Here is a 14,500-nt window from a genome sequence, read left to right as displayed (position 1 = left end):
ACATATTTGTTGAAAACAAGCAGAGTTTAATAATAACTTAGCCTCAAAGAAAAATGGATCTAGTTTTATAAATTAATAAATAAATATGCAAATCTAAGACTGAAAAAAATATCAAAATAAATAAATAAATAAATAATTATATCAACCAGATTAATTAATTTAGAAGCTTCTTTTTTAAGTGAATAATGTTTTCAGCATTTTTACTTATTTATCATCAAAGCTACTAACATAAAAAAAATAAATACATTAAGCAAGTAAACAATAAAGTACTAATAAATAGATAAATAAATGATTATTGAACTAAAAAGTAATTGATAATATTTAATTAAAACTAAAAAAAATTATAATAAAAATTTATAAGCTCCAACCAAATTTATAAAATATTCACATTTTACATTTTTAACCACACACAATTCAAGCAATACTCCTCATTCTAAACTTCTTTTCTCCTCTGATTTTCATGCTGCATTTTTAAAATGCTCAAAAATAAAAAAGATAATAAAATAAATAAATAAATATCGATCGATTAATAAATACCAAAATAATTAGCTATAATTACTAGTTAAGTATCTATCATAACTCATCCTTAATTTTCTTATAATTAATTATAAAAATTATAAATCAAATAAAAAATCAATTAATTAATTAATTAACCAATCAATCAATCAATCAATCAACCAATCGATTCATCATAATAAAGCTAAAAATAAAATTTTAGAACAAGGAACTAATAAATTGTTTAATTAAAGCAAAATTACAACCATGCATTAAAAATTTATTAATATTTCATGTTATTTAACTTTACAACCAATAATTGCAAAATTATCTTCTTTTCAGATGATCACACTTACTCATTTACTCACTCACTCACTCATTATTCATTCATTCATTCGTTCATTACTCACCTCTTTTCTCAACTCAAAGAAGCTCGCGCAAAATATTAGTTTCTAAAGTAATTTAATAACTCACTTACCCTACCTTAACGACTTGTACTCCTCAACTATACCAATACATACCTACCTACCTACATATCAAAATAAATTCATAAATATCTACCTACCTCACCTATAATATCTTTCCTTTTCGTTTCTTTCTTTCAAATTTCTAAAATTTATTCATATGAGATACCTCGTCTTTACTTTTTAATACTTACACACTTTATATGCTTGCATACATATCTACGTTCATTTTCTCTTGTATTTTCATACTTGGATACTAATATTCATTATCTTTAAATATTTCTCTTAAATAATTAATTTTTACAAGCGATTTCAAATAAAAATCTGAAGATTATTTGAATAAATCTACAAAGCAAATCAAATCAGCAAACAAATATGTTCAAATAAATTTTTAAAGATGTTATTAAATGAAAAGCAATCATTTATGTTTAGCATTATTGGTATTTGCAATTTTTAAAACAGATAGTTCTATCAAACGAATAAATAAAAAGGATTCTAAATCAGATAGATATAAAATTTCAGCTATTTAGTTCGCTCTTTAATTTCATTAAGCAATTTTATTTTAATAAAAACAAAATTTTTCTTTCATTCATTCATTAATTAATTACTTCCAAGATTTTTTAATTTTTAATCAGATTTTATAAAAATAAATAAATTGATTTTGAAAAAATATTTTGTAAACTATTTTCAAATATTTTTTAATCATATCAAAAAAATACAAAGCTCACAATTTTTAAAATAATTTCTTATTCATATTAATTCAATTTTCTTTTTGAAAAAAAGATGGTTAGTTGATTATTAATTAACAATAAAATTTGCTACTCATAAAAATATTGAAATTATTAAAGTAGGTAATGGCTTTTAAAAAGATATATATATTTCAAATTAAATAAATCATCGCAAACTATTTATTTATTTATTAATTAATTAATTAGTTATTAAATTTTTTAATATTTGTAAGTAAACTTTAAAAATTAAAATACTTAGATAGCTAATACTTATAGATAGTTTATTAGACTGAAACCATTGATTTAAAAAGTAAAGATGAATAGTGTTAACTAATTAATTAGTACATAGTACGTCTCTGTTGGTTCAACAAACAAGAATACTTTAAAGGCATTACCTGCAAAACAAAAATAGAAATTATAAACATGTATCAAAATAAATAATTTAATTTATTGAACTAAAATTAGGATTATTTTTTTATTTATTATATGTTAAAATTTTATTTAAATATTAGTTACAATCGGTGATGATAATGGTTATATTTATATATTTGAGTATTAGAAAAATGAACACGTTCTAGTTTCTAAATCTGCTTAGTCTGGAAAGGAAATTAACCATGTCCAATTAGGATATAGTTAATAGAGTGAAAATGACAGAATATTTTATAGTACGGGAACTTCGATAAAGGCAATGAGTCGCAAAGGAAAAGAAGTATTTAAAGGAGAATCTAAGAGTAGCGATCTCATTACTAAATTTTAAGTTGAAGGCAATAGTATTTGGGGTGCAGGAGTATTTATACTTTATTTAAAACTGACTATTTATAAATATATTTTTTATTAGAAATATTTATTCACTGAATTCGATATACAGTCTGAGAGCTAGATGAGAGATAAATATGATTATTTGAGTAACGAATTAATCAATTGCATGTATTCCAGCAATATAATTGAAGGAAATAAAATTCAGAGTGTTCTTGCATGCGGAGTAAGTTTTAGAATATTTTTTGTTGCTGCCTTTGAATATATTTTTGATTCAATAAGGAAGCAAATTAAAAAAACAGAAATAATATGAATTAGTATTTAAAACTATGATCAAATAATTAATATAGGATAACACTTTGAGAGTCGTTTAAGATGACACTGAAGTCATGAAATACAATTTAACTTCACTGGTCAATCACATGAAACCATATTCTACTTAATACTAATTAATACAATCAAAGACATAAGCACCTAAAACTTATTTATGTGCTACAAACGATGGAGAACTTATTATGCTTGATATGCAATTGACTAAATTTAGAAACTAACCTACTCTTTTATGGCAATTGAAAAATTCTGAAAGCGGTATAAATCTCTTTGATAGCTTCGATTTCTATGGAAAAGGAAACTCTGATTTGCTCGTTTCTTATGAAGACAGCACAATAGAACTTCTTTAATGCAATATTAATGGAGAGCTAGAAGTAGCAGCTAGAAAGACAGTTGAAGAACAAGTGACTTCAGTTGAAGGAGGTTACTTCACTCAGTAAGGTGTTAGTGAGTTCTTGATTAGTACTTTCTCTGGCCGTGTTTTGGGCATATAAGAAACTAATTAAAAATTTGCATCACAAACATAAATAGGCTCATCATCTAAAACCGATTTGAGTACAGTAGAGCAAGACAAAGTTAAAAACAATGCTTTAGCAGTAATTTAGTTTCTTTTTATTTTTATGTTATGTTATGTGCTAAAGTTTAAAGAAGTTTTATTTATTTAGCATTTGCTAAAGAAGTTATTAATCTTTCTTTAAAATTAAATTAAGATACAAAAACTAAAAGATGATATTTAGAATTTAGAGAAGTTAGCAGATGAGCTTTAAAAAAAGTGTGTAAGTGAAGATGGTCATGTTGCTTTAGTAAATGAAGTAAATATCAAAATTGATTACAAGCTAACCATCAATTCAAGTGATGCTTCCTACAATCTTAATCTCAGCTGCCAATATCCCTTCGAGTTAATTGCTCTCTAAAGCAATTTAAAGTTGGAAATTATTGACGTTGATAACAAAGGTGCAATAAAAAGTATTTCTCCTGAAGATCCTTCCAACGAATCACTTTTCTTAGCCACATATCGTATGCCAGAATAAAACATCTAAAAAATAGAATTTAAACTAAGAACTTATGAAGGCAAATCAGGTGATATTAAAGTTCATATCATCACTTCTCCTTATCCCATGAATTGCCAAGTGATAAATGTCCCTATTAAACCCCTTTCCTTGCATGTCAGGACAAATGAAATTCCAAATTCAGGTATTTTTTATAGTTATTAAATTTAATAATTCAAAGGAAAATATTTCTTGTTATTTTTAATTTTCCATATTTATTTAAAATACCAATTAATTTTTTGATAAATTTCAAAAAAATAAGAACAAATTAATCAAATTTAATGTAAAATATTTTTTTTTTTAAAGTGTTTCATTATTTACAAGAAAATGTTTATAAAGTTAATAAATAAACCAATAAATTTATTAAAATTATTTGTTTTGATTATTCAGTATTCTTTATACATAGTTTATTAATTTAAAAAATTTATTTAATTGATCTAGTTTATTATATCAATTTATTTGTAGAAATTTAATATTTAATATATGATTTTAAATTAGAAATGCCAATGAACGATTTGACATTTATAGGAGAGTTTTAAGCTAAAGAAATTCATTATTATGTTCAAGAAATGATACCTGATATTCCTGTTTTAAATCATGATGAAGAAGTAAAATACATATTTAAATCATCTTTAGTGGGTTCGTATTTGGTTTGCACTTATAACAAAGGCAAAGCAGTATTTTAGAGTGACTCTGTTAGTACTATTGCTATTGTAAAAGATTTCATCAATAACTAGTTAAATCAGAGAGGAACTGTTGTAAGTGTAAAGTGGAATATAAATGACAAAAGTATCCCTCACATGATCGAGCTTTTAAAGCCTTTGTTCGAAGACCATAAAAGCTAAACTATAAAATTAAAGATTGTGCCTGCATTGAAAGAATTAAAATTATAAGTAAAACTAGAAATAAATTAAATCAACTAAATTTATTATTTAAATAAAAAGGATGAAGAAATAGATTTTATGACACCAGAAATGAAGCAAATTTTATAAAATTCTGAATAAATTTTAAAAGATTATGGAAATCTGCCATAAAAAATAGAATATTTAAAGGGAATTGTTAGTGATTTGTAATTTTAATCTAAATTTGAAGAATTTTATTATAAAATATTTTCATAAAAAAGGGTGTTTGACAGAGCTACATTAAAAGAACTAGATGACCCTTCCAATAAAATAGATACAATAATTTAATATTTAGAAAAATACGATTATGATCGTGTAATTAAATATATTCTTAGTTGATTTTATTTCACAATATTAAAATTATATTACAGTTTTAAATAAAACAAATTATATTTTTTTTATTTAATACTAAATTTTTACTTATAAAATCTATCTATCTATTTATTTATTTTCATAATTGATGAATTAAAAATTTAAAAATATTTTTTAAGCAATTTTTATTAATTTAGTTTATTAAGTGAGATAAATTTATAAAAAGTGAATTGTAAAAAAATATTTTATTTAATTATATTTAAAATTATATACATTACTGATAGTTAAGATTCTCACATATTATGCCAATTGATTTATTTTTATTGGTTAGCTTAAATGAGATTTAAGTTATTTTAAAAAATTAAAACTGAAAATACACTGTTAAAATAATAAGTTTATTATTTTATCATTTTTTTTGAAGAAATTTTTAATTTTAATTTTTGAGTAAAAAAAAATTAAAAAAATTTTCAAATAACAATTTTTTTTTGCAATTTTTATTATTTATTTTAATGATAAATTCCTATTTTGGCTTTAAAAAATAAATTTTTTGTAATTTATTCAAAGAAATGAATATTACTTGAAAAAATATATGAAAAAAAGCAAATTAATATCTTTTTTTAGAGTTTAGATAATTTATGGAAATTGCCGCAATATCTATCTATCTATCTATCTATCTATCTATCTATTTGTAATTCATTTATTTATTATAGATCTAAAAACTATATTTATTTTGTTATGATCTCTTAAAAAATAAACATATTTAATTTATTTTATCTGATTTATAAAAGAAGAGCAATATATATGAAAAAAATAATTAACTATTTGAGATATTTCCTGAGTTGCTTTATATGATTAATATGAGAGGAAAAAGTGAAGATTAAGTGTTAAATATTCTATCATCTAATGCAAGGTTTTTTTGCATGAAAAAATATTAAGATACAAAGTTAATTAATAAATTAATTGAGAAATTCAATCAAATTTTGAAAAAAAGGTAAAATGATAGCTCAAATATAAAAATTTAGACATTTGTTCCTTAGTATATACAAAGAAGATTAGAGTGAGGCTCTTCTTAAAATAGGTTTTGTAACAGATTTTATCAAGAATAAATTCTAGCAAGTGTCATTCCTTTTCGGCCTTTCATTTTATGCAAGAATAGAATAACTATTTGTTCGCTTTTAAAATGATGAAATTTAAGATATTTTAAACTACTTCAAACAAATTTTAAGCTTGTAAATGATACCTGAGGAATAAAAGTAGATTGAGACAGTTTGCTAATGGCTTCAGAAAATGATCTCTTTTTTGGAAAAATAATAAATGGAAAATTTTGAAAATTATATTTAATTTTACAACTAGGTATTTTACTAAGATGTATTTGAAGAATATGCAAACAGAAAAGATTAAACTCTTGTCGAGGAGAGTCTATCATTCGCAAGCAGTCTTTATATCTAAAAGTGGGCTGTTGGAATGGAAAATATCAACAATGAAATAGTTAAGGAGGGTCTCAAGTACCTTTAAAGTGATTTAGAAGAATATTTAAAACTTAATGATGAAATGAAGATTTATTATCTTGCAGAGGTTTATAGCCTTTCAATCAGATTTTTCTTAGATCTTTAAGATGAAGTATAAGTGTACAATAAGAAAAAGTCATCAATCACTTAAGATTATGAGAGAAATAACGATTTATCACTTAACTTGATTTACAATCCTACTACTGATTCTTTTAGAATCTGCTATGAAGAAAATTATAAAGGCCAATATCAGCAATACTAATACTATTATAAGTACAACAGGTATTTGAACAAAGAGATTAAGAACTGTCAAGACATAATTAATTGTGTCAAAGAAAAGAGCATTAATGAAATTAATGAGAGATTAAAAGATCTATAAAACGAAATATATAAATACGAAAGTTAAATAGAAGAAAGAAAGAAAGAAATAGAAGATGGAATTTCTCAATATAATAATTACTAGGTCCTAGAAAAATAGTTAGAATAAGAAATATAATAACTGAAATAAAATAGAGAACAGCTAAACATGATGCTCATTTAATAATAATATAAGGATGAAGCTGCTCTTAAACAATAGATGGAGAGAGAGAAAATAGAGTAGTAATAGAGGAAAGCCAGGCTTGCCTATGAGTTAGATTGTTAGTAAAGACAAATAAAAGGCTAAAATCTAAATTAATATTATATATCAAATTACGATATAAATACTTCTTTAAGATAACCATAAATGTAAGCTAATTATGAATATGATGATTGTTTAGCAACAACTAATATTGTAAAAAAATTTTACTGTGAAGTATGTACTGTTACATATGAATTAAACAAATAAATTTATTTTAGTTGTTGTGGAAAAAAATATTGTAAGGATTGTGTCATTAGACATTTTGAAAGCACTCAAATAATTCAAGACAAACGAAAATTAGTTTGTTTTTGTGGATAAGAATTAGAAAACATAAACCAATTTCTAGATTTATAAATTATTACAGAAAAAGTCATGAAAATATTTTAGTTAGAGCTCAAGCAGTGTGTTAGCTCTAAATGCAACTATAAATTCTATGTTAAAAATAAAAACGCAGCCACAGTTACATGCCCTGCATGTAAGACAGTACATTGTACTGGCTGTTTCAAGGAGTCCCATTCTAAAGATAGTCTTCTTTGCGGAGAATAAATTAAAAACTTTGAAACTGCTATTGATTTACATATTAATTACATTTAATAATAAATTGATTAATAAAATGCATAGCCAAATGCTAATGACTAGTAAGTCTAAAATAGAATTGTAGAGTTGGAGAAAGAAAAAAGATTTAGAATCTGCCCCTATTGCTATAATCTCTTACTTAAAGATGACCATTGTGAACATATTAAATGCCCTGAGTGTAAAAAAGATCTTTGCTTTACTTGCGCTTGTCTAAGAATTCCTACTATGGCACATGACAACTAATTTCACAGAAGAGAATGTAGCTATGCAGATAAGAGAAATCTTGCAAATATTAAATTTGAATAAAAATGTGAGGAATGTGTTAGAAACTAAAAAGTCTGTGAAGTTCCTAGTGATTTTTAAGACTATTGCTAGGACGTTGTTATAGCAAAACTTGGTTAATAATTCTTTGATAGGTATCCTTAAAATTGGTAAATATAATAATTTTGAAATGTTCATTCAATCTATTATTTATAAAAATCATTATTTTTTTGTATTCGTATAAAATCCTAAAAATGTTTTTTATAATTTATCTACCATTCATTCAATTTAAATTGCTTTAGTAGATTTAAAAATTATTATGAATAAATGTCATTTAAATTTATCAAAATTTATTCGTATTAGAAATTATTTATATATGAAATTACATTGCATTACTTTATTTAATTTTAGTCAATAAACTTTAATAATAAAGATAGACATTAAATAAAATAAATTATTCAAATTTATTTATTTAGTGTTATACTTTTAGATACAAATCTAAAGTAAATAATTATTTTTCCTAAAAATTAATCTTTTGCACATCTTAATTGTGTTTAAACAATTTATGTATTTTTAATTTCATTTATTTATTTGTTTGCTTTTTTAGATTTTATCAATATTTCATTTTATCAAAATTTATTTGTATTAGAAATTTTTAAATATGAAATTAGATTTCATTACTTTAATTAATAAAAGTGAATAAATTAACAATAAAAACATTAAATAAATTATTCTAATTTAGTGTTGTGTTTTTTAGATACAACTCCAAAATAAATAAATATATTTCCTCTAAATTAATCTTTTACAGTTCTTTATTGTGTCTAAACATATTATCATTTAAATTTAATTGTCTTGTTTATTTAGATTTATTAAGAACTACTATTAAAATGAAAATCTAAAAATAAATAAAATAATCACATTGTTAATTCAAATCTATCTATAATTGAAAAAAATTTAACAACTTGAATAAGCAAGCTATCTATCTATCTACTTATGTCAAAACAAAACAGTAAAATTTATGAAGTAAATAACTCACTTACAAATAATTATATTCTTAAAAGAAACTAACAACACAACAAAATTTGTCATTTTATTTGTAATAAACAATTTTTAATAGTAAAATCCAATAAATTTTAATTTATTATTTATTTATTTAGTATTTTTAATAAAATTTAAAGATGTTTTAATTAATATTTTTAATAAAATTTAAACATATTTTAATTGAAACAAATTTATTTAAATAATATTAATTATTCTTTAATTTATTTTACATTTTTTTAATATTTATATTATATTTATGGCATTTATTTTTTAAATAAAGCTTATTAAATATTTTTATTTTTTTTTTTATTTTCCATTTTTTCAATATTGATTTTTTTAAAATACTCGATTTTAATTGTATTTTTGTATTTTAATTTGAAAAAAACTAGTTAATCCAAAGCTAAAGATTTAAATTGAGAAATAGCAAATAAATAAATAAATCAATAAAAATTAGATAAGATTTTTAATTTTAGCTAAGTTTTTTTATTGACTTACTAATTTTGCTTAATATTTTTATTGTATTTATTTATTAATTTACAAAAATTTTTAATAAAATCTGATTTTTGCTTTATTCAATTTAAATTAATTAAACTAAAGAAATGAATAATTTTTTATATATACATAATCTTCCCTATTAAAAACTTAAGACTATAATTTTATTTTTTAAACTTTCAAAATAAAAGTTTTATAAAGTACACTTTTATAGCAAAAATTTTTAATTTTACTTCAAGTTATTTATATTTTATTTAGATTGTTTTTTATAAATAAATATTTTTCATAAAAAATTGTAAATTTTCATGTTATTTTCTCTATAAAAGTTGAATTTATTTAAAAGAATTTATCATTTAAATAAATATATTTTAATGATTAAATAATTTTTAATTAATACCAGTAAAAAAACATTAATTTTAGAAAATTTTAGGTGCCAGTATGTGTCTTTCTTATGAGTAATATTGTTTTAAATATTTTTTCAATATAGCTTTTTTAAATTTACTTATTGGTATAAAATTTTTAAGTAATATTCATTGATTAATCACTTACTCAAATATTTAAAGAATTAGAATAAATAAAATTAATAATTATTTATTCATTCTTTATGTCCTTCTACTTCATTAATTAATTATAATTTTTCTATTAAATAAGTATTCATTCATTTTTTTAATTTCCTCTTGAATTTTTTATCTTTTTTTTGGCTAGTTTGTAATATAGACTAATAAGAATATAATTAATGTAAATAGACTAAGTAAAAGGGATATCTTTTTATTCATTCTAAAAGTATTAGTTTAATATATCTAAAAATGATTAAATACTTATTTAATTAATATGTCTTAAAAGTATTAAAATTACTGTAAAGAAAACCTATTTTTTATTTAATGATTATTGCGAATATTTTACTGTGGAAGTTTAACTTATAAATTCTAATCCCTATTTATTTTTGTGGATATAAATTTAGATTTATTAATTACAAATAAATAAATTAAATTTATTACAAGCAGTTATCTATAACTTCACGTGAAAATATCTTCGATAAAATAGCTTAGATGTAATCTAATCAAAAAAAATTAAAAAAAAATTTCTAGAAGAAAAAAATAAATTAAACTTGAAGTTTTGATTTTGAAAGAGAACATTCATTCAAATATTTCTCTATATTGTTAGATTAATAAATAAATAAATGCAATAATAGAGTACACTCTAAAAAAAGGATTTAATTTTGCATACTCAATTTAAATGTTAACAGTATATATTGTTTTTGTGTAATTTAGACATAATACTAAAAATTAAAAAGTAGGAATAATCTATCTATTAATAGAAATAAACAAACAAAAATTTTAATATTAACAATAAATATACCAAGAGAAAATAATTATTTTATATGGATAAGCATAATAGATTAGGTAGTAGATATGTTGAGTTGGTAGACATAGAGAACCTCCACAAAGCACTGAAGGATGAAGCCGTTTACAAAACTCCTGACCTTCAATCCAATAAGGTAAAGGCCTTAAGAACTCTTAAAATAGTTTGCTGCATTTCAACTTCTTTTATGTGCATTGAATTTGTTGGAGGATATCTATCAAACTCACTAGCCATTATGACTGACGCTGTACATCTTTTATCCGATGTTGTCGGATTTTTAGTAACTATTTTGGCTATTTATATTAGTAGATTAAAAGCTAACTCAACTATGACTTACGGTTATCATAGAGCAGAAATTATTGGTGCAATGATTTCTATTTTGATCATTTGGGTTTTGATTGCATGGATGTTTGTCGAAGGTATTGAGAGATTCTTCAAGCCACCTGAGATTTAAGGAACTACTATGCTTATACTTGCATGTTGTGGCCTGTTCTTCAACTTGGTCTTGATGAAAATTTTAGAAACAAAGTTAGAAACTGTTACTGAAGAAAGCTAGAAAGAAGAATTACTTAGCGAGTTCTCTATCAAGCAAGATGTTGAAAAAGAAAACATGAGTATGAGAGCAGCTCAAATTCACATTTTGGGTGATACTATTTAAAGCGCTGGAGTTATTATAGGTGCTTTGTTTGTCTTTTTTGGTGGTGAAGATTACTTCATTGCAGATCCTATAATCACAATCGTCTTTACAATTGTAGTTACATTTACAACATTGCCTGTAATGAAGGACAGTATTAAAGTGCTCATGGAAGGTTAACCCGATGACATCAAATACGAAACGGTTAAAGAAAAGCTAGAAAAGGTTTCAGGAGTAGTCAATGTTCATGATTTGCATGTTTGGAGCATAAATCCTGGTTTTGTCTCTCTTACTGCTCACATATGTTCTAAAACACCATCGGTTACTCTCTTCGAAGCCACAAAGCTTTGTAAAAAATTAGGAATAGTCCATTCCACAATTTAAGTCGAAAACTTCTTTGAGTAAGACAAATATGACTATAAGAAATGCGAAGAATTGCATTGAAATCCTTAAAACAAACATATAAATAAATAAATATGATTTAAAAATTCTTTAAATCAGACAAACCTAATTGATCAGCACACTTAATTTATTTTAAATTTCCATATAAATATCCTTAATTCTTACTTATATTTATATATTCTTTCATTTATCAAGTATTTTATTACGCCTTTCTTTATTTCTTTCTGTACATTCACATGATATTCTCAGTTGATAAATTTAATTTTGATGTATTAATTCATTAAATTTGCAATATTTTTGAGTTCAAAAGTTAATGTTTAACTCAAATAAATTTATCAATTTTATTAAAATTCAATAATTTTTATGAATTTTTAATTAATATTTAACATTTAATCCTTTTATTGAAATTATATAGAAAATAAATGAAGTAATATACATTAAAATATATTTTAAAATATTAAATTAAAAATGTATTTAAATCTTTTATTGTAGAGAATATTATTTAATAATTACAAGACAAACAAAACATGTTTTAAATAAATACTTATTAAAGTAATTAAGTTAGTTTCTTTGACAATAACTTTTTTAATTTGTTTTTCATCAATCAAGTCTTCATTCTTATTTTCTATTCAATAAATTAAAAAAAATAAATTAAATTGCTTATGAAATAGTTTTCATTATAAATTAATTTAATTAATTTCTTGTGTCAGGAATCCTCTATATCAACATGTATATTATGAAGACCGTCGTCGAGAATTTATGATCATCATCCCAAGAAATGTTTTTTTTTTTTTTATTTCTTTACTTATCTATAGTTATTTTGTAAATAAAAGAACAAAATAATTACCATTATTTATTTTTTATGGGTTTATCCTAAAGTGCAGCTAAAGTATTTTCCTAACAATAATCTAATCTTGTTTTCCAAGCCATAAAATACTCAACTCTCATTTAAAACAAACAATAAATGTGCTTTAGAGAGATTAGTTTGATAAGTGTATTTGTAAATTTCATATCTCATGTTTGAAATTATTTTTGACATCACACAAAGTTAGTTATTCATGTATTTTTTCATTCTTCTTATGCTTTCTAAGCTCTTTTGATTTGAAAAAAAGAAAAATAAGAATTTTGTACTTTTTTTAAATATAAAAATTCGCTTAAATTGGGTTAACAAGACATAACGAATTGAAAAAAAAATATCAAGCTTATTTAATCAGTGTAACTATGACAAAACATCCATGGTAAAACTTGTCATGAAAAAATAAATCATCATTTAAGCTTGTATTAATTGATAAATTTACTGCATATTTTTATGACACGATAAAATTATGCAAAGTAAAAATCACTTTTTTTTTTTTTTTTCATTTGTTATGCAATGTTTTAAACAAATATGTAAACAAATTCTGCTACTTATTGATAAATAGCATAAATATTCACAAATAAAACAATTTAAACCCTTTTATCAGCGAACTGTGTAAAGGAAATTTAAATTATATTGAAGAAAGGCCTACATTTTGAAAGAGACATTTCTAAGATAGTCGTTTTATCCAAGAATTATTGTTAATTCTCAAAGAGTATTTTCATCACCGGTTTTAATTTTGTTCGTAAGAACAAAAAGGATTGTTTCAAGATACCATTTTTTGTGATTTGGATTAACAATAAAGGATTTTTCTACTTTTTTTAGACTTTCTTTATTATATTTTGTTTGAATCAGCTGAATTGTTTTGTGCTTTTATCTAAATAAATGAATTAATTATTTAATTTTTTATTTTCAGAGAAGAAAAAGCCCATATATAAAGTGAATCTTTAAACAATTTTGTTTGTAAATTTATTCGTTTAGAAATTGCTCAAATAGAACATAATTTGATTTTTATAAAGAACTTTATTTCTTAATTAATTGCTCACATTATTAAGAACAAATTGTTTATCTATTTATTTATATCTTTTAATAGGTTTTTTATTTTTTAAAATAAATCTCAATTTTATTTAAATTTATTCATAATCATTATATATATATAACAAACATCAATTATTATTATTAATCTTTTTTATTGCGGCTGATGAAATTAGCAAACAGAACAAATAAATAAATAAAGAAAGAAATAAACAAATAAAAAGCAAACAAAATTTAAGTAATCGCATATTTTTTATAATTATTCTAATTTTGTTGATAAATAAATTGTCTGATGTGAAAAAATAGATAACTAAGTAAATTAGTAAATAAATAAATATAAATTAAAATTTATATGAATTTTTATAATTATTAAAAGCTAATATCTTAACTGTCATTAGCTATTTATTTTCTTTATAGTTTTATTTATTGTCAAGTGCCTTTTATTTTAGCTTTAAGATTTAAATTTACAAGGCTACTTTTGCAGAAAATAATTTAAAAATTGGTAAGATTTTGGATGAAAAAGAAAGATATATATGTGTGTGTTTGCTTTATGAAAGATTTAAAAGTATTTAGACAGTTTTTAAATTTAATTAAAAATTTGTTTATTTGATTGAATAGTTTTTTTCATTGATTGTTTGTTTCAGTGTACAATAATCTTGTTATTAAATTATTTGGTAG

The 14,500-nt window shown here is 22.1% G+C and overlaps 5 protein-coding genes across 5 annotated transcripts; 3 read left to right on the top strand and 2 right to left on the bottom strand. All coding sequences in view use genetic code 6, as the record gives it.

The window, feature by feature from the left end:
* Positions 1–2,003: 2,003 nt before the first annotated feature.
* Positions 2,004–5,063, top strand: TTHERM_00655860 (bardet-biedl syndrome 7 protein, putative; the record flags this gene model as incomplete). Its single annotated transcript, XM_001032217.3, has 8 exons — positions 2,004–2,112; positions 2,200–2,474; positions 2,526–2,669; positions 2,794–3,369; positions 3,484–3,967; positions 4,321–4,715; positions 4,767–4,891; positions 4,946–5,063. 8 exons carry the CDS (start codon positions 2,004–2,006, stop codon positions 5,061–5,063), a joined length of 2,226 nt encoding a protein of 741 aa, XP_001032217.2.
* Positions 5,064–6,032: 969 nt separating this feature from the next.
* On the top strand, positions 6,033–8,189 carry TTHERM_000655859 (Ibr domain protein; the record flags this gene model as incomplete). The annotated part of the gene is made up of 1 exon (XM_012799697.1): positions 6,033–8,189. The coding sequence occupies one exon, from the start codon at positions 6,033–6,035 to the stop codon at positions 8,187–8,189; it is 2,157 nt and encodes a 718-aa protein (XP_012655151.1).
* Positions 8,190–8,927: 738 nt separating this feature from the next.
* On the bottom strand, positions 8,928–10,132 carry TTHERM_000655858 (transmembrane protein, putative; the record flags this gene model as incomplete). The annotated part of the gene is made up of 4 exons (XM_012799696.1): positions 8,928–8,933; positions 8,992–9,738; positions 9,931–9,981; positions 10,079–10,132. 4 exons carry the CDS (start codon positions 10,130–10,132, stop codon positions 8,928–8,930), a joined length of 858 nt encoding a protein of 285 aa, XP_012655150.1.
* Positions 10,133–10,914: 782 nt separating this feature from the next.
* Positions 10,915–11,973, top strand: TTHERM_00655840 (cation diffusion facilitator family transporter; the record flags this gene model as incomplete). Its single annotated transcript, XM_001032215.3, has 1 exon — positions 10,915–11,973. One exon carries the CDS (start codon positions 10,915–10,917, stop codon positions 11,971–11,973), a length of 1,059 nt encoding a protein of 352 aa, XP_001032215.1.
* A 570-nt stretch (positions 11,974–12,543) lies between these two features.
* TTHERM_000655839 (hypothetical protein) lies at positions 12,544–12,942 on the bottom strand (the record flags this gene model as incomplete). Its single annotated transcript, XM_012799695.1, has 1 exon — positions 12,544–12,942. The coding sequence occupies one exon, from the start codon at positions 12,940–12,942 to the stop codon at positions 12,544–12,546; it is 399 nt and encodes a 132-aa protein (XP_012655149.1).
* Between the last annotated feature and the right edge of the window lie 1,558 nt (positions 12,943–14,500).

The sequence above is a fragment of the Tetrahymena thermophila genome (assembly GCF_000189635.1).
Source record: "Tetrahymena thermophila SB210 genomic scaffold scf_8254435, whole genome shotgun sequence".
NCBI lineage: Eukaryota > Ciliophora > Oligohymenophorea > Hymenostomatida > Tetrahymenidae > Tetrahymena > Tetrahymena thermophila.
The sequence above is the reverse complement of the archived record's forward strand: the minus strand, read 5'-3'. Positions and strand labels throughout refer to the sequence as shown.